Below are 20,817 nucleotides of genomic sequence, written 5' to 3'. Positions count from 1 at the left end.
CTGGCTCCTCCTCTTCCTCCCCGGGACAGCTGGATTGGCTGCTGGTGTGGGATCGCCCCCGCCACCCTCTCCCCAAATCGAGGTGCCCGCGTTCCGCCCCTTTTGCAGACCTTTCCGGTTCTCCAGGTTTTTCTCCCCCATTCCCCGTTATAACTAACGGGTTCGTGGTCGTGATAACAATGGGGACCGCGTATTGAGCGCGGTGTTGCTCCAGACTCTGCTGTGCACTTTGATCGGCTTACTTAACTCTCACAAAAACCCTCTCAGGAAGAGCAGCGGCACCCCCCGCTCGGTCGGGTATCCGCGGCGACCACGGCCTCGGCTGCAAACCAGGCCCCGCCGCGTTCCAGAAGTTCTCGCGGGAGGGAGGACCCTCGCCAGGCGGGAGCTGGCCGCGCAATGACAAGCTCCGAGGGTGTTCGCACGGGGCGGGGCCGCGGCGGGGGCGGGGCTTGCGCTTCCCGCCGCTGCAAACCGACGGGGGACGGGGGGCGGGGGGGTTGCGCATGTCTCTCCATTCCTGGGGCATGAGCTGGGGTGGACTTGACTCAGGGATGACAAAAGGAGAATGGAGTAAGTGCTACTGGAGAATCTTTCCGATTTACAAACCGTGGTGTGCTCATCTTTAACGTGAGGGGAGGCTTTTAAAGGAATGAGACCCTGCCCAGCTTCCAGTCTGACTCTACATGGCAAGGTCCATTTTTAACCTTTCCTACGCCCAGCATTCAATTCAGAATCCAGACTCTTGGCTCCGTCACTCCACACTGGCAGTATACACGCCGGCAGCAGTAGCAGCCTTATGCAGGGATAATCCTTCGTTCTCAAAGCCCCCACCTCTTCCTTACTGAGATAATCCAATTTAACCGTCCTTGATGGATTAAGCTCTCTGAAACAAAGCAATCGGTGGCAGCGATCTTTTTTTTTTTTTTTGAGTTGGAGTCTCACTCTGTCACCCAGACTGGAGTGCAGTGGCCGCTCCCGGCCACCGCAGCCTCCACCGCTGGGCTCCGGCGATCCTTCCGCCTTAGCCTTCCAAGTAGCTGGAACTACAGGCGCGCGCTACCACGCCCGGTTAATTTTTTTATTTATTGTAGAGATGAGGGCTCTCCAAGTTGCCCAGGCGGGTCTCGAACCCGCGGGCTCAGGCGATCCACTCACCTCAGCCTCCCAAGGCGCGTGATTACAGGCTGAGCCACCGAGCGATCTTAAGGGTGGCCTCTGAAATACAGAAATGCTGCAAATTAGTCTGAGGATGGGAGAAGGGTTGAGAAAGGAATAGTTTCCTTCTTTCTTTATAGCAGCAAGACACGGAAACAAGACGCAAGTACAACTTTATTCAAAATATCACTGATGTTAGCCTGGGTACTGTCCATATACACTGTTCACTTAGTGTATAGACTTTCACACTCATTATCATTTGCTTTGGGTCTCCATTTTCTCACAATGTAAAGTTTCCTTTCCTCTGTCACAATCATCTGTTTCTTTTAAGTTATCAAATGAAATGGCAAAAGAGGAATAAAAGTATATTTGAGTACTCCTTTGAAAGAGCAGAGACTGGGAGTCCTTTATCAATGAAGAGAATGTAGTTTTTTAGGGGCCTTTCTGCTGATGGCTCTATTGGGGAGCAGGAAGCCTACCACTCAGAAATGAACCTTTGTAGACCTCACAGATACCCTGGGCTTATGGCTGCTACTTAAGTAGGAGTTCTTGGCCAACCTACGTGCCGTGATGTGACCAGTAAGGGCAGTTTCTACTCAGCACTGCTTCTCTGCCCAACTCTGCCCAAAGCTAGACACTGCAAGCAAGTTAGATCCAGTAAGCATGAAAGACCCGTAGACAGAGGAGTTGGAAAGGTGGAGGAAACTAGACTGGACTTCTGGAGTTTTCTCCTATAACTTGCAGGTCAGGTCTCAAGCATGCGCGCTCTTGAACATGTGATGTCTGTGAAGAGAAAATTGTCCCAAGTTTGGTCTGGCTTTCTGAGTGATGTTATTCTCAAGCCGTTTCTGGGAAGAAATTAGCATTTCTAGATAAAATGGAAGCAATTTGCTGACCTCTTCTAAGAAACCAGGCGCCCACCCACCAGCTGCTTATCAGGCACTAATTTGTTCTTTTTGTAGGGGGACATAGTTCAAGAAAATTTGGTCCACTGCCCCAGGGGACTCTAGTAGTTTTCATCATTATGTGTTATGAGAGAAAAGAGCATATAAATACTTAGAAGCATGGGACGGGTCAAGTATAGGTGATTTGAAACCACAATGATCACTACAGATTCCTTTCATAAAATAATCCATTTCAGAAGAATATGTCAAAATAAATTTTTATAAAGTTAAAAACAATATTCAAACCAATATATAGTCAGCCTGTTGAATATATTCGACTCATTAATAAAGAAACCAGCAGGATGACAAAGCTGATTTAAAAGAGGATATAATAACTGGAAACTAAGCAGAAGAGAGAATGCCAGAATAAGAATGAAAAACTGGATGTAAAACTGGTTTGTATTTTACAAGGCAATGAAACTGTAGCCTTTGAGGTTCTTGTTACGAAATGGATACCATCTGCATCTCTGAGGGAAAAAAATTGTAATCTTAATCTTCTATATGATAACGCCTAACACCCCAGAGTCTAAACCCTTAAGAAGCAAAACAGACTTCTTGGGAAAAACCTTGCTTACCTAGAGGCAAAAATTGAGGAGCATTTGAAGCTCACATGTGTAGACAATACCTAATGTAATGAAAATAGCTGTATTCCAATACATCTTTATTTATGGACACTAAAGTTTGAATTTCATATAAATTTTGCATGTGATGAATTATTCCACCTTTGGTATTTTTCCAACCACTTAAGATTGCAAAAACCAATCTTAGCTTGAAGTTACATGAAACAGATTGAGAACTGGGTTTGGCTGAGGTCTTGGACTGCTGTATGCCACTCAGGACAATGCCTGAATCAGATGACCCTTGCAACCCAGACTTAGATGACCTTTGGACAGGCTTGTTGGACAGTGCATTACTGCAGTATCTTTGAAAAAGTAGGTGGCAATATTTTTGCCTTAGTTTCAAGTTTTCTTCGTTTGTTTTTGTTTGTTGGTTTGGTTTTTAACAAAACCTAAAATAAAAGGACAAAATGTGGTGTCCCTTTTGGATTAGTGTATCAGTGAGACAAGGGGAGTCTCAAGGGTCTATCTACTAAAGTTGTATCTTGCTCTACCCTTCTGTTCTTATCCTATAAATTCTCCTCTTTAACCTGTACCCTTGTTTTTCTGAAGGTAACTCCAAAGAACTACCCAGGTCATCTTATAACAATTTTGATTATGAAACTGTACAAATATTTCAATAGATTTCCCTTTTTTGGATAACCCCGCATAGAAACCTTCCCAACTTCCAAGTCCTAACCAACAAAGTTGGGTCTTGAGCAATGGTCTTTCAGTGCCCCACAGTTCCCTTGTATGGGGAGAACCTACAATAACCTATAACTCTTTAATAATGCCATTTTAAAGACTTTTCCAACCCATTTCAGGATCATCAAATATTCAAGAGGGAGTATTCACACAGATGCATGAAATGTATCACCTCAGTCAACCATATCAGCTTTTCCACTAATTTTTTATATCTCTGTCCCTAGCCAGTGAGTCAGTGCTGGATAATTACTACAAAACGGACCCAAGCTGGCTGGCAACCCCTTCTCATCTGGAAGTGGTAAAGCTGGCGTGTTGTCAGACTTAAGCAACTCATATAAGTCCCCACAACCTTGTAGATATTTGGGCAAAACAAAAATTCTCAATAACCTAGGATTGTCCTTGCAGGTCCTCAATTCTGTGTGACTCAGATCTTTTTTTACAATACTCTTGTATCACAGCTGCAATGGGTAAAGACATTTTGGCCACTATTTCTGTCAGTGGATTAGAGTCTCGCATTAGAAAATTAGTGAAAGAGCTAAAGTTCAGTTATCAAGCAGCCACTCTAGAAGTGATGGAAATTGTCAGCAAAATATCTTAAGAGGACAATAAGAAAGCTACTTGTAATAATGATAATAATAAACTAAAAAAATTATTGCATCTTCAGATTCCAAGCCAGGCAAGCCTATGCCAGCATAAGGATCCCAACGATGTCTGTTCTGGTAAATTCAGATTGGAAATCCCCACAACCTAACTGAGCACAGTGTGGTCATTAGAAAAATATTAACCCCAAAGAGATATAGCAACCTTAATGAAATTGTGTTCAGAGTAACAGTTCCACAGGCAATTATGAAAATAATTAACTTCTCTTTATCATGCCTAGGAAGGGGAAAACATACTAAAAAGAAACTAGTGGCTGGTATTTATTAAGATAAGAAGCAAAAGATATGCAAAGATGTACCAGAACAGCCCTAAGATAACATTCTCAAAAAAATTGAGAGTGTATGGGTAAATGTATGAGAGATTTATCTGCAATCCAAGTTCTTTTAACACTGTTGTTTATGATAAATAACTGAACAAATTAAAATTTTTATTAATTAAAAAATACAGCTGTGTCATTACTCTGACACTATGCAGTATGGAGCATATTATCATTTTGATTTTTAGTAACTAGAGACTTGATTTTTGTCATAGAAAGCCTAATTAATTAGACCTTTCTAAATTTCTTACACTTATAGGTGGCTATTACATTAAAATTTCAAGAAAACAAGAAAAAAGAAAACAAAGTAAGATGCTTCCTTCTCTCATTATCAGAGTGATGAAGCATAGTGTTATGTCACAGGTATGTTACTTAAGTCTAATTTTTAAAATACATTTATTGCAGGGTACTTTATAGAGGATATTACAAGTGGTACACTAACTTTCTCAAAAAATATTTATGGTACATTTCAGGTGGCAATTCCTTATAATGACCTTTAATGAAAGTGATGAGTTCAATACTAAGGCGTTACTTAGTATTTGTATTTTTGGTTGAGGAAAGAAACACATGGTTTAAAATGAGATAAACAGAGTCAATTTTGACAGTCTACTTTAAAGTTGGTAGGCTGCGGTTTAAATTTCCCCTATTTTTCTTGTTTTAATTTCTTTCATCCTTTCCATCTATTCTAAGATTATTTGACCCTAGAAATTGCTTCCATGGCAAGTCACCTTATCTTTTCTTCAAAGTTCACTTCAAATTGTATTTATTCTATCATTTCTGAAGCCTCACTGAAGATGACTTTAATTGAAGTAAAATTTTGCCAGTTTTCCACTTTCCCTGGCATAATGCAGTACATCAAAAAATATTTTGATTAACAGAATGGCCACCTACCCTGGAACCTCAGAATTCTCACTTCCTATAAGGTAGGTATTATTATTTAAGCAAAGTACAAGATAAAGCCCTAACCAATACCTCCCTTGGTAAAGGAGAGAGTATGTTCAAACTTGATCTGAAGGGACATAATTCTCTCTTTCTGTGCTCTGTATAGAAAAGGACCAAGAAGTTTTAGGTACTCAGATCTATTTTAATATCACAGCTGCAACATAATCTGCTCTTCTTAGCGTGCCAGGATCTGAGCTTTTCTTGAAAGACCCATGTGATGAGCCCTTGTATGGCCTTCATTCTTCATTCTACATTTAGAACTTAAGGCACAGCTGTGTGCAGTAAAGAAAAATTAAAATATAGGCAATAGTTCTAATAGCATTGTTTTCCTTCTCTACTAAATCCATGTGCTGTCTGAAAATAAAATACTAAAAATAATTTGGAAAAGAGGTCGTGTTTTTCATCTGAGCATCTTCAAGAGCAACAGTAAAAATAGCTAATATTTATTTAGAGCCATGTATTCTTCATTTGATCCTCAGTTACCAGTATTTGCCATTTTACAGGTTATAATCCCCATCGTAATCCCTATTTTACAGATGAGGAGATTGAGAGAAGTTGAAGTACCCTCTTCTTATTTTTTCTGCTTATTTGTTTCTGCCAAAATCTTTCTTGTCTGCTTAGGACCTTTGGGACTTCTATCTCTCCTATCAAAATGTCAATCAGACCTATTAATTCTATTAAGTCTTAAATGTTCAAACGCAGTTTAAAATGTTACCTCATGCCTGCTGCTATCTGTCCCCAGAGTGCAACCCTGCCTGCCAACGTCAGCAGCACCTGGAACCTTCTCAGCAGTGACAACTTTGAAGGCTACATGCTGGCCCTAGCTATTGACTTTGCCACTTATAAGATAGCCGGCTTAGTGATGCCTCAGACAGTGATTGTGCAGAATGGGGATTCTTTTACCATCCACACCAGCAACAGCCTAAGGAACTGCCTTGTGAAATTTAAAGTTGGAGAAGAATTTGATGAAGATAACAAAGCCCTGCCAACAAAATGCAAGAGCTTGGTTATTTGGGATAATGATAGCTTGCCTGTATCCCGAAGGGAGAAAAGAAGAGCAGAGGCTAGAGGGGAGAAATTCCACCCGGAAATGTTCTGTGAAAGTCAAGGGTGCAAACAGATTGCCAGTGGCAGGGGTGCTTGGCTGCAGCTTCATGCCCAATTCTATTGCAGAATGGATCAAAGTGAATGCATCCCCGTTGGTAATGGGCCTTGCAGGCAGAGAGACTCACACAGTCTGTAACTAGAAGCCACTTGAATTGTGAGGAAAATGCTCAGCTTCAATAAGCCTGTTGGAATGATAAAATAAAATAAAGTGTTACCAGACCAAGGGTTTGTGAATTTTACAAGAATTAAACCTTAAACTAAGGCAGTAAGACTCAAAGTAGAATGTGATGTGTGAGAAAGAATAAGTGTTATTATCGCTATCATCACATATGAAACATGAGGCTCAGAACATTTAAGTCTTTTCAAATGTATATAACTAAGGTAATTAAGATTTAGTCTTGGCCGGGTCCGGTGGCTCAAGCCTGTCATTCCAGCACTTTGGGAGGCCGAGGTGAGGGAATTGCCTGAACCCATGGGTTCAAGAACAACCTGGGCAACTTGGCAAGACCTCATCTCTACAATAAATCAAAAAATTATCTGGGTGTGGTAGTGCTCACCTGTAGTTCCGGCTACTTGGAAGGCTGAGATGGAAGGATCACCTGAGCCCAGCAGGTTGATGCTGGGGTGACTGAGGCTGCCACTGCACTCCAGCCTGGGCGACGGAGTGAGACTCCAACCCCCCAAAAAAGATTTAGTCCTAAATCTGCCTTATCTGCAAAATCAGAACTCTTGTTTACTACATTATTTTTTATACCGTTGGGACTCAAAAAATACCCTCAAATGAAGACCTCAGAAGCGGTCTCAAAAACAAAAGTTTTTCTCTGACCTTCTTCTGCCCTCTTGTTTTTTAGTCCCAATCTCCCTTGAGAATAGCCATAAAAACTAGAAACACTCTTCCCCAGGAAGATCATAGAAACCAGAGCACCTTTTCCCCCAAACCAGCCATAAAACCTAAAAATATTACTCTCACTTTCCCTCTGCCTTTCTGTGTAAAAACTGACCATAAAGAAATTCTCTGATTTGCCTTTTTTGATTGCAAATCATAAGATGCCGTTCTGGAGATAGCCCTCAACATACCCAGAAGGAAGACATACATGATCAGAAACCTGGACAGAGAGGGCTTGCTGAATTTCCTAATTCAGTCTGTTAGTATTAGATTGTATCCTTTTTTTGTCCAATCATATTTCTACCCGGCTGTGCATACTTTGTTGAACGTAAGTATAAATACAGACATTTTCCCCTATATCTTTGGGTCTTCATTCTGAAGGCTCTTGTGTGTCCACATTAAATAAGTTTGTATGCCTTTAATGAATCTGCCTTTTGTGAGCTGATTTTTCAACAAACCTCCAGAGGGTCAAGGGGATGATTCCTCCATGCCCAGGAGATTGAGGCTATGGTGAGCTGTGATAGTACCACTGCACTCCACCCTGGGGAACAGAGCGAAACCTTGACTCAAAAAGTAAATAAATATTTAACTGAATATAGTTACAAAAGAACACCAAGGAAAATGATTATCTTCAAAATAGAAATGTTAAAATCCAAAACCAGTTAATCCAATAAAATATTTTTCATCATACTCAATTTACAAGTAAAATAACAAAGTTTGTAAGTTGAACATAAATGCTTTTTACAATTTTGTGCCTTTAATAAGTTGAATATTAATTTAAAGCCCAAATAGCCTTTAAACACTTCTTCACACACATGGAGCTCTCACCCCTCTTTGACCTTGGTATATTAAACTAAAATTACCAGCCCAAAGCTCACATGGACTATTTCCTCAAGAATGGAAACACTGGCATATTGGCAAGTGTGAAGAGCAACCTGGTGATGAGGAAAAGAGACCACAGATAAAATCCTTCATAGAGTTTGGATGATAAATGAAGATATATTGGCAGATGATTAGCAGTGGGTAGGAAACCAATTTTTTAAATTTAATGATAGGAGAGTTTTGAACCTGTTTGTAAATGGGTAGAAAGAAGTCACAAAGAGGAAAAAATGCAAGATAGTAATAGAGATATATAGCTAATGGGGTAAGATAACTGATAACCTCAGAGGAATAGGATCAGAAGCTCTGGAAGAGATCATAGTTCTGAATCAGGATGGTGACATGAACCTGGAAGAAAAGAGATAAGAATGGCAGCTCTGCATAATTTTAGATCAGGTGTTGTGGACCTACAGGAAATTACTTCAGATGGTCTAATTTTCTCAGCAAAGTAGGAGATGGGGGTTACATTATGAGTTTGAGGAAAGATGGCAAACATTTAGCATGGTTGTAGGACCATGTCATATTGGAGACCACAAATTAGAAATGGCACTAATCTGCAAGGATGTATAATTTTCTTGGGCAGGCCCCTGTTTTCAGAGCAGATAGGGCTTCAAGGAATTGGGAGTGTTGGAAAGTTTTGAAATTAAAGTTTCATCCATGTGGGTCCAGTCTTCTAGGGAACAATGAGGCCCACACAGGAGCTGAATGATGTGTGAAAGTAGAGGACCAAAGGCCTGGAGGGCTAAAAGAAGTCTCAGAACAGTGAGGACAGAGTGAGAGAATATGAAAAGATAGAAGAAGAGATGGTCCTGAAGATAAATTTTGAAGCTTAAGATTTTTGAAGAGTATTGTAAATTTTCTATTTGTGGCAAGAGCCAAAAAGTGAACAACTAAATTAGATAATCAGATGGGGAATGGTGTGTGTGTGTGTGTGTGTGTGTGTGTGTGTGTGTGTGTGTGTGTGTGTGTGTAATCCACATGTAATCCACTAGACCATGAGCCAAGGTCTACTTGCTGGAGGGGGTGGTAAATTAAAGCCTCAAGGGTGGTCAGAGGTTGAGATCTCACAATAGTGTTAGTTTTTATAGAGGTCATGGAAGCAAACTGACTTGGAATTGGCAGTGAGGATCCAGGATTGTGCTATCCTTCATCATGGTTCCATAATATGTGGAAAATGGAAAACTATTGACCATTCCAATAAAAAGTTGTGGAGGAAAATGATAGACTAATTTCAGGCAAGGAGGTAAAAAGAATGACTTGGAAGGAAGTTGAAGTTGTAAAGGGGCTGGTTAATAATTAAACAAGCATTTCCCAGAATGTAATGGGAAATGTATAAAGTACTTAAGGAAGATGGAAAAGGAGTCTTTCTTTTCTTTGCTCTATTTGTTTTTCTTAATATTATTTTAATTGAAAAATAATAATTGTATTTATAGGGTATAATATAATGTTATGATACATAGGCATGTATAAACACATTGTAGAATGATTAAATCAAGCCAACATATTAATCACCTCATATACTTAGCATTTCTTTGTGCAAGAACATTTAAAATTTTTTTTTATTTTAAAGATGGGTACAATTCAGCGTTAGGCATACAAATGGTCATTGTTCAGGTAGAGTGTGGGCCTCACTTTGGTCCCTACTTCACCTGGTTTGAGATCAAGTACCCTTATTGTTGAAAAACGAATGCTATTATGAGGTCTCTACCATCCTCTGACCATCCTTGTGGCTTTCATTTATCATCCCCTCCAGCAACTGGACATTTACCAGTCTTTCTTTTATTCCAATCCCTACCTTCCACAGTCCAAGAAGATACAGTACGAATATAGATTACCCTTAGGTTTCTTCAGGTTTATCCCTCCCCATTCTCCTGGCAGTTTCCCATGACTGCCAATCCCTTTCTTGTAGTATTATGATAATTGTTCAGGGTCTGCTTATGAGTGAGAACATGTGTACTCAGTTCTTTGTTTCTGTGATAGATCACTAGTATTATAGACTCTAAATCCATCCAAGTTGCTGCAAAGTTCATAATTGTGTCCTTCTTTATGGCTGTGCAATATTCCATCATGTATATGTGCCACATGTTTTTAATCCAGTCTACTTTTGATGGGCAGCATGATGGGTTGGTTTCATGTTTTTGCTATTGTGAACAATGCTGCAATAAGCAAGAACATTTAAAACTTACTCTTTTAGCAATTTCAAAATATGTGAAACATTAACTATAGTAACCATGCTATGCAATAGGTCACTAAAACTTATTCCTTGTGACTAACTGTCTAACTGAAACTTTGTACCCTCTGACCAACATCTCCTCTTTCCCTATCCAGTCACCCCCCCATCCCCCACCCTTACCACCAAGCCTCTGGTAACCACCATTCTACTCTCTAAATCTATGAGTTTGACTTTTTAAGATATCACATATAAGTAAGATCATGCAGTATAGTACTTGGTTTTTTGAGCCTGGCTTATTTCAATTAGCCTAATGTTCTTCAGTTTTATCCATGGTGTAACAGAATTTTCCTCTTTTTGTAAAGCAAGCTAAGTGTCACAATCAATGTATATAAATACCACATTTTCTTTATCCACTCATCCGTTGATGGACACTTAGCTTGCTATCATATCTTGGCTATTGTGAAAATGCTGCAGAAACATGGGAGTGTAAATATCTCTTTGACATACTGATTTCATTTCCTTTGAATATGCACTCTGAAGAGGGATTGCTGGATCATATGGTAATTCTATTTTTTTTTTTTTGAAGTACCTCCATACTGCTTTCAAAAATGACTGTGCTAATTTACATTCCCACCAACAGTGTTCAGTGTTCCCTTTTCTCTGCATCCTCCCCAACACTTGTTCTGTTTCATCTTTTTGATCATAGATATTCTAACAGGCATGAGGTTATATCTCATTGTGCTTTTAATTTGCATTTCTCTGATGATTGGTAGTGTTGAACAGTTTTTGTATCTATTGGTCATTTGTATGTCTTGTTTTGAGAAATGTCTGTTCAGGTGTTTCACTTATTTTTAAATTAATGTTTCTTTTTTTTTTTTTTTTGCCATTGACTTGTTTAAATTCCTTATATATTTTGGATCCTAGAACTTTATCAGAAGTATGATTTGCAAGTAATTTCTCCCAACTCATGGGTTGTTTCTTTACTTTGTTGATTATTTCCTTTGTGTTGCAGAAGTTTTTAGTTTGATGCAATCCCATTTGTCTCTTTTTTCTTTGGTTGCCTGTTCTTTAGGGTCATATCCAAGAAATCATTGCCCAAAACAACATGATGGGACTTTCCCCCTATTTTTTCTTCTAATAATTTTTATAATTTTAGGCTTTGCATTTAAATCTTTAATCCATTTTGAGTTGACTTTGTAAATGGTGTGAGATAAAGGTTTGACTTCATTCTCTTTTTTTTGTTTGTTTGTTTCTGATAGCTATTCTTTTTTATTATAAAGATGTGGGGTAAAATTCATGGTTAGGTATACAAACATTGATTATGCAGGTACCCTTGTTGATGAGGTATGCCCCTTCCTACCCTAGCAGTTTCTCTCAACTGCCAGTCTCACCAGAGAACCCCCACAAGACATAAAATTATAATTTCATTCTTATGTGTGTGGATATCCAGTTTTTCCAACATTATTTATCAAAGAGACTGTCTTTTCACTATTGTGTGTTCTTAGTACTTTTGTCAAAAATCAATTGACCATAAATGTGTGGGTTTATTTCTGGGCTTTCTATTTTTGCTCCATTGGTCTATGTGTCTGTTTTTATGCCAGTATCATATTGGGGATTTTGAATTTTTTTCTTTTGTTTTTAGTCAACACAAAATAATTGTATATGTTTATGGGATACAGTGATATTTTGATGCCTGTATATAATGTGTGTGTGAGTGTGTGTGTGTGTGTATACACATTTTTGTATATAATTTTTCCCCTCCCACATCATGGTATTTTCAACACAAAAGATTTCTGTGATCTCAAAACATGTGGGCATTTCTCCCAAGCATCAAGCAAACAATCAATTGTGTGTCTGACACTAGCTGAGAGTCCTCTAATTTAATTCCAACACCATTTACTTGGAGATAGCATCAGATCTCACAGGTTGAGGGCTCAGGCCCACAACACTTCTGGCTTCCCCAGACACCAGTCATAAGTCCATGCCTCCAGAAATTCTGACTGACTGTCTTCAAGCTGGGGTTCCCATGACTCCCTCTTTAAGTTCGATTAATTTGCTAGAGTTGCTCACAGAATTCAGGGAAACACATTTACCAGCTTATTATAAAGGATATATACAAATTAACAACCAGATGAAGAGATATAAGGCATGATCTGGAAGAGTCCCAAGCATAGGAGCTTCTGTCCATGTAGAGTTGGGGTGCTCCACTTTCCAGCATGAGTGAATAAGTTCTTGTTCACCTTCTTGTCAGCCTCTACATATTCAGCTCTCTAGAATGTCTCTGAATCCTGTCCTTTGGACCTTTTATGGAGTGTGGAAAACTGTCAAACTGTAATTGGACAAAAAGTTTCTAAGACCTATCTGTTCAGATTTATCTTAGTCTCTTGGTACAACACTCCTTTGTCTGGGCTGTGGGGCAGGACCTTTTCTGGAATGAAGTTCTTATCATCCACAATCAGATTGAAGTCCTACCTGGGGCAGGTAATAGGAGGGCAGAAGAGGGTCAGAGAGTCTGTTTCCTGAGGCCTGCTTCAAAGACCTAAAACACTCTAACATTATAACAGTAGACTGTAACAAGATTTGTGAGAGTTATGCACTGGGAACCACAGGCAAAAATTAATATAGACATGTATACTATATATTAACCTATAATTATATCACAAATGTGTAAATGATAAAATCAATATTAGCATATTTTTCACCTCAAAACTTATGCTGTTTTATTGCTATAGCTTTGAAGTATATATCAATCAGGTAGTGTGAGACTTCCAGCTTTATTCTTTTTGTTCAAACTTATTTGGATTATTCAGGGTCTTTTGTGGCTTCATGTAAATTTTAGAATTGTTTTCTCCTTTTTGGTGAAAAATGACAATAGAATTTTAATAGGGATTGTGTTGAATTTGTAGATCACCTTGGATAGTATAGACAATTTTAACAATATTAATTCTTCCAATTCATAAACACAGGGTACCATTTCCATTTATTTGTGTCATCTTCAATGACTTCTGTTAATGTTTGGCAGTTTTCAGTATACAGATCTTTTACCACCTTGGCTAAATTTACTCTTCAGTTTTTTTTTTATACTATTGTAAATTGAGTAATTTTCTTAATTTTTTTTGCAGATAGTTTGTTGTTAGTGTATAAAAGCACTACTGATATTTGTATATTTATTTTATTTTATGATATTGTATGTTTATTGCTGGATTTGTTTATTAGTTCGAACAGTTTTTTTGTTATAGTCTTTAGGGTTTTCTCTATATAAAACCATGTCATAAACAAACATCAACAATTTCACTTTTTCATTTCCTTTTTGGATGCATTTTATTTATTTTCATTTCTAATTGCTCTGGCTAGTGCTTCCAGAATGTAAGTGGTGAGAGTGAGCATCCTTGTCTGTTCCTGATTTTACAGGAAAAGCTTTCAACCTTTTGCCATTGAGCATGATGTTAGATATGGACTTGTCATATTATGGCCTTTATTGTATTTAGAAATATTCCTTCTATATCTAATTTGTGGAGAGTTTTTATCATGAAAGAATGCTATACAAGTATTTTGTTAAACGCTTTCTCTTCATCTACTGAGAAATGATCATGTGGTTTTTGTCCTTCATTCCATTATTATGGTGAATCACATGCTAGCAAACTGAATTCAGCAGCACATTTAAAAGATTATTCACCATGATCAAGTGGGACTTACCCGTGGGATGCAAGGATGGTTCAACATATATAAATACAAAATGTGATTTGCCATATTAACAGAAGAAAGGAGTCTTCATCATATTGGTAGCCTGGAAGAATCAGGGAAAACCTCATAGAGATGTGATGAAGACCCTGAAGAATAGTTCCACACAAAGAGGAGAGTGGGAGGGCAGGGAGAGAATAGTGCCAAGTTTCAAGCCAAAGGATAGTAAGCCGAAGGATAGTGCTTCTGTGGTACTGCTGGTTGTTCCAAGTGGCTTGATTGATGGGTAGGCATAGAGTATTGGTAACTATTGGAGAAGCTTCTGACCCAACTGTGAAAATATCTCTCGCTGACCAAGGGAGCAAAGGTGAGAGGAGGAAAACAGAGTGTTGAGAGCTCCATAAAAGATTGTGTACCAGATGCAAAATTTTATTCTAGACCATCTGACAATAATTGCCACAATTAAGTTCAAACATTAGACACTAATATATTTTCATTAACCTCAGGCATCTCTTTATTTTAAAGTATCATGTTTATAACATACTTAAACAGAAAGCAAGAAGTTGTCTTCTCTGTGCTGTTGTGGCTGAATAATGTCGCGTTCACTGTGTGCATCCTCTCCATTCCCTCCTTCCCCTGCCTCCTCTTGCTTGTCCTTCTTTACCCTCCTTTTCCTTTCCACTTTCACCCTTTTTCCCTTTCTTTCTCAGGCAATTTTTAAGACCAGCCATCACAGATTTGGTACAACTGAACTGGTGAACTCTAAGGACACTTTATTTTTATTTTATTTTATTTTTTTGAATTGGAGTCTCACTCTGTAGCCTGGGTTGGAGTGCAGTGGCATGTTCATGGCCACTGCAGCCTCGACCTGCTGGGTTTAGGTGATCCTTCCGCCCCAGCCTTCCAGGTAGCCAGAACTACAGGTGCATGCCACCACGCCTGGCTAATTTTTTGATTTATTGTAGAGATGAGGTATCACCAAGTTGCTCAGGTGGGTCTCGAACCCCTGGATTCAGGCAATCCTCTCACCTCGGCTTCCCAAAGTGCTGGGATTACAGGCTGAGCCACCGCGCCTGGTCTAAGGACTCTTTAAAACAGATTTTCAGTAGTTTTGTCTTAAGATTCTTCATTTTCTTATTCTTTGTCACATTGGTCCCAATTTTGTATCCAGTCATCTCAAATATAGCATAATTCATACATTCACGGTTTGGTTATATTCACTTGTTGACTGAATGAATGAATGAGGAACACATTAATTGTTTTCAGTTTTAGCAGAAGAGAAAACTCAGAAATGCTAAGGAAACTGAACAGCAGGGGGCAGCAAAAGTTTGCTCTTTTTTTCAAACCTGCAGGTCAACATTGTCTAGTGATTGAGTCCTATTAGTTTCTTAAGAGTAAGAAATAGAGAAGAGGAGATAGAAGTGATAACTTGAAAGTCAATTCTAAAGAGCTAAGTGTATAAGTGTATTCTCCTGTAAATGTCTTCAGTTACTTCTAGAACAGTGCATGTGGGTTTTTCATAGACCTTTTTATAAAGGACTCCAAATTATTCACATAGTTACATACCAACAGGCAGCAGATGGCAGCAACTCTCAGGGGTTAGTGATACAGTACAGGACCAGATTTGGGGAGAAAAATAAAGCATAGATACGAGATGAACTCTTTCATATCCTTTTTGTAGGAAAAGTCTGCAGAAGTAAAATAAATATTAAGTAGAATATTAAACCTTCTGGATCTCAAAGATCTTAATAAAAAGGTAGAATATTAGCCTATTGTTGATTTTGAAGCAAGGTGATAACTAAAATGTTTTTAAAAGTCAAAGGAGCTATAATTGGTAGAAATCATTTGGATTTTATCTTGTACTTTTAAAACTTTTCTTTATCAGATGTTCGATGATCAATTAATTCACAGATGTTAACCAAGAGGAAGACAATTGTGCCCAGGCATAACGCTTTTATATTACCCATTAATAGCACCAAATGATTTCCCTCGTTGTCCTTGGTTACATTAGTTAAGTGTCAGCAGAGTCCCTCAGATTATCTTACGTATGATCGGTCTTCACCTTTTCTAAACACTTAACTACTTTAGTTGGATAATTATAATCAGATAAAAAAACAGGAACAATGTCTGTAGTTGAGTCCTTGTCGTTCAAAGAAAAATGCAGACCCACTGGTTTTTAAGAAGACAGCACTTGACCCGAAACTTCAGATATGCTTCTGAAACTTTCATCTGGGTGAAGAAGCCGAAGCCAGCCTAGCATTGAGTTTCTTTTTAGATCTTCCATTCCTTAGTCATGCAAATATGTAATAACTGCTGAGTGGAAATAAAAAGTATTCTGTTGCGTTTGAAAAGTCCCCGTCTTTGGCTCTTTGATTTCCCACATGAAGCCCAACTTGGATTTTACTACAATAACAAACAGCACTAGGAAAAACAAAAAGGCCTATTTGCTTAAATTGCTGTTTGCATCAAAAGAAACTGCCTAATGGGGTTATCACTGGGTCAGGCTGCACTCTATTTTTACCAAGGCTGAATCAAGGGCAGTTGGATTCAGGAAGTCTGGGTGGATTTACAGTCTGCAAATACCACTATTTTAATAAAATCCTTTCTGACACTATCTCTGAGCCCTTCTGCTTCATTAGCAACTAAAAGATACATAAGAAAGGGATTGGAAATACTGAAGAGTGTTCATCTGCTAGGAAATGGCTCTTAGATTTAATTTTATTTCCAAAACCTATCACAACTCCATGTAGGCAGAAATATGGTAGAGAAGCATGATCTAGAATCATAGTTTCTGACTCTAGACTATTTGGTGTTGAATCTTGTTTGACTGTGCTTCTGTTTTTTTCCTCTGTAAAACTAGGGTGATTATACAGGCTAGGCGAGAGAGTTCAAGTTAGCACTTGTAAAGCACTTGTAACACGATAAGTATTATATGTGTTAATTATAATGATGATGAGGAGAGTGATGATGTACCAGGTGCTGAGAATACAAAGATTGATAAGATACTGTCTCTGCCTTTGGGAAAGTTAGAATCTCTTAGGAGGAGTCAGAAAAATAAATAAGACCAAGATATTATAGGTGTCATAAGGAGGTTATACAGAGTTTAGGGGTCGGAGGTAGGAAGGGACAGTATGGTGAGTTTGGCCTGGGTTGGGGTGGGAGGTGTCATGAAGCGGGGGTGGAGAGCCGGGATTGGCAGTAGTGGGAATCTGCCCGGGGAAATGGGGTCACACCTCATCAACAAGGGTACCTGCTTTCAAATAAAAAAATTAAAAGTTAAAAAAAGAGAAAGGCTCTTGAGTTCAATTGTGTAATAAATGTTCACAGGTAAGCAAAGGGGACAAAGAGGGGCTTTAAATATGTGACTGAAGGCAGGGCTGGGAAACACATGACGGAAGACTTCAGAGTGAGAACCAGTGTGGTGCATTCACAGAGCTGCCATTATCAGCATATCACTAGAACATGAGGTATGTGTATGAGGGGCAGAGTGAAAGACGGAGCCCTGCAAGTGGATACAGATCAGAGTCCAGCATTACACACAGAGACTCATGGGCTGAATTTGGAAATTAGATGGGTTTCATTTAGCTCATTCAGCATTTATTTATTAGAGATGGGGTCTTGCTATGTTACCCAGGCTGCTCTCAAATGCCGAGACTCAAGGGATTCTCTTGTCTTAGCCTTTCGAGTAGCTGGGACTACAGGTGTGTACCATTGTAACTGGCTTGCATTTTTTAAGTATAAGGTGTCAACATTTAAAAGTTAGGGAACTTTACATTGAAAAATATGGATTTCCAGACTCTCTAGAAAATTTGGAATGTCATTCTCTAATTCCAGCACAGCATCCATGGATGACATGTGCACTGCCCAGTTTGTCCCAGACCTCTTTTGCTCTCATTCAGTCATTAACCTTGCCTCCAATGCTGTGAATATTGGAGTCTCTGATCTTTCTGTCACACTCTTAGGACTTCTGATTTTATTCTACAAGGTGTGCCTAGCATTAGAGTGTTTTAAGCAAAATATTCTACTGCGATCTAATTTGCATTTCTGTGATGGATAAGATGCTGACTTGTTTTCAGCTTTTAAAACAAGTTTATCATAAACAGTGATGGACACATACAAGGGCAATTGACTGTCACTGGGTTTTTCTATTAGATTTTTAAAATTGAATTAAATGCAATTTTAAAGATGTGGGGTACAATTCAGGGTTAGATATACAAACATTGATTATGATTACCTTTGTTGATGAAGTGTGAGGTTTTACAAGTAGATTGTATTAGAAAATATAATCTATTCTTTGAAAATGAAAACCTTTAGTTTTGTTTTGGAAGCATTATCAGTCTTCCAGTCAACTCTGTATCATTTTTATTTTTAAAAGTATGCAAGAGATCTAGCATTTTAAAAGGAAAACCCCTCCTTGTTTGTCAGTTTATTTAGGGATCAACAGATAGTCTCCTTGGAATTGATAATAAAGAAATAAAATCAGATATTAGTGCATCTTGAAAAGGGCTAAAGGGAATTTATACATTTCAAGAGCGGGGGAACTGGTAGAAAACAGCAGTTACTGAGAGGCCCCAGAGTATTTCTGGTAGAGTGGGCTTTGCCATCTAAAACCTGCTCTTACTACTGGAGATAGCTTCTCATCTTCAGATAATCTTTTCTGTAGGAAAGACATGTAACTTACATGGAAGAAATAGATACCAATTGACTCAAGGTCAGGCCCCTGAGAGGTTGGTGGAGGCTGAGCAGAAACTGCTGTGCTGAGATCAGAGTGCAGAATGACGCAGATATTCAGGAACATCTCACACCCACTTCCTTTCGGTTGAGGTGGTGGGTGGGGGATGGGCTCAGGGAAGTTAATTATGAGAAAGAAGAACTAATCCTATACTCATTTTCTGGCTTTCTGTAAAAACACTGGTTTTTAGCAGGAGAGTTATGCCAAGTATATTAGTCAGGATTCTCCAGAGAAACAAAACCGATAGGGTGTGTGTGTGTGTGTGTGTGTGTGTTTGTGTGTGTGTACATATAAACATATGTGTGATATATCTCCATCTATATGTTTGTAAGAGCTAAGTCTGAAATTTTTGGAGCAGGTCAGCAGTTTGGAGATTCAGGGCAAAGTTGATGTTGTAATCTTGGGTCCAAAGACCATCTGGAGGCAAATTACTTCTTTCTTGGGAGACTGCAGTCTTTTCTCTTAAGCCTTCAATTGATTAACTGAAGCCCACTCATACTGTGGATGGTAATCGGCTTTTTTCAGTCTGCTGATTTAAATGTTCATCACATCTCAAAAGTAGCTACACAACATCTAGACTGGTATTGGACTAAACAACTGGGTACCATAGCCTAGTCAAGATGATACATAAAATTAACCATCATATCAGAGCACAGGTTAACCTGCATAATATAGGTTAGAGAGGGGAAGAAGATATGACAATAAAGTTCATGTACTCACCCTTAGAAAAAGTGCTACATACGCCATTGCTGAATATCCCGACAGCTACCTTTGAAGTACTCTCTTTGGAAAGCTATGCACTCTACCATAATTACCCTAGTTTTACAGAGGAAAAAAAACAGAAGCACAGTCAAACAAGATTCAACACCAAATAGTCTAGAGTCAGAAACTATGATTCTAGATCATGCTTCTCTACCATATTTCTGCCCACATGGAGTTGTGACAGGTTTTGGAAATAAAATTAAATCTAAGGGCTATTTCCTAGCAGATGAACACTCTTCAGTATTTCCAATCCCTTTCTTATGTATCTTTTAGTTGCTAATGAAGCAGAAGGGCTCAGAGATAGTGTCAGAAAGGATTTTATTAAAATAGTGGTATTTGCAGACTGTAAATCCACCCAGCCTTCCTGAATCCAACTGCCCTTGATTCAGCCTTGGTAAAAATAGAGTGCAGCCTGACCCAGTGATAACCCCATTGATGCAAACAGGAATTTAAGCAAATAGACCTTTTTGTTTTTCCTAGTGCTGTTTGTTATTGTAGTAACAAGTCCACTCATCAAAGCCGAGTCCACCCATCAAAGCAATTTTGGAACTCTTTCTGGAATGACCATCAGAGCTGTCATCGTATTACCCCTGATGTTCTGAATGTCATCAAAATGTCTTCCTTTCAATATTTCCTTTATCTTCAGGTAAAGAAAAAAGTCATTGAAGTCCAGATCAGGTGAGTAGGGAGGGTGTTCCAATACAGTTATCTGTTTACTGACTAAAAAGTCCCTCACAGATAGTGCTGTGTGAGCTGGTGCATTGTTGTGATGTAATAACTCCTTTGGGACCTTTATCACACACACTTTTCTCATGGAAAGATTTTCATCTAAGATTTTCCTAACAGCTTCTCTATCGATGTTTATTTGGTATGCCATGCTTCTCATAGTCAGCTGACAATGTTGACACACAATTTGACAAATTTTTGCAATGTTTTCATTGGTTTTGCTCACTGCTGGCCATCCTGACCTCTGTTCATGAGTGATGCTTTCTCTCTCCTCAGAAAAACATTTAATCCATTTGTACACTGCTGTTTTCTTTATGGCATTATCCCCATAAACTTGGACTAACAAGTCCCTGATTTCACTTTCACTCAAGAAATTTAATGTATGTCTGTTGCTCTAATTCAAACTCTGACATTCTCGCAGCAACAGCTCTGATGGCCATTCCGGAAAAAGAGTTCCAAAATTACTTTGACAGGCAAACTAGTTTCTGGTGTCAGAGCATAGCTTCCCAAGGAAGTACTTTGAAGGTGACCATAGTGATATTCAGCAATG

General features: G+C 38.8%; 1 protein-coding gene across 1 annotated transcript in view; it reads right to left on the bottom strand.

Annotated features, from left to right (window-relative positions):
* Nucleotides 1–508, bottom strand: part of LOC103259940 (S-methyl-5'-thioadenosine phosphorylase) — a 44,010-nt gene extending 43,502 nt beyond the window's left edge. The window contains exon 1 of the mRNA XM_021712101.1: nucleotides 254–508. Coding sequence (XP_021567776.1) covers nucleotides 254–508 — 255 coding nt within the window. The remainder of the gene's footprint in view (nucleotides 1–253) is intronic.
* Nucleotides 509–20,817: the final 20,309 nt, after the last annotated feature.

This window comes from Carlito syrichta, unplaced genomic scaffold, assembly GCF_000164805.1.
Source record: "Carlito syrichta isolate Samal-C Ts95f unplaced genomic scaffold, Tarsius_syrichta-2.0.1 Scaffold303068, whole genome shotgun sequence".
NCBI classification, from domain to species: domain Eukaryota; kingdom Metazoa; phylum Chordata; class Mammalia; order Primates; family Tarsiidae; genus Carlito; species Carlito syrichta.
The sequence above is the reverse complement of the archived record's forward strand: the minus strand, read 5'-3'. Positions and strand labels throughout refer to the sequence as shown.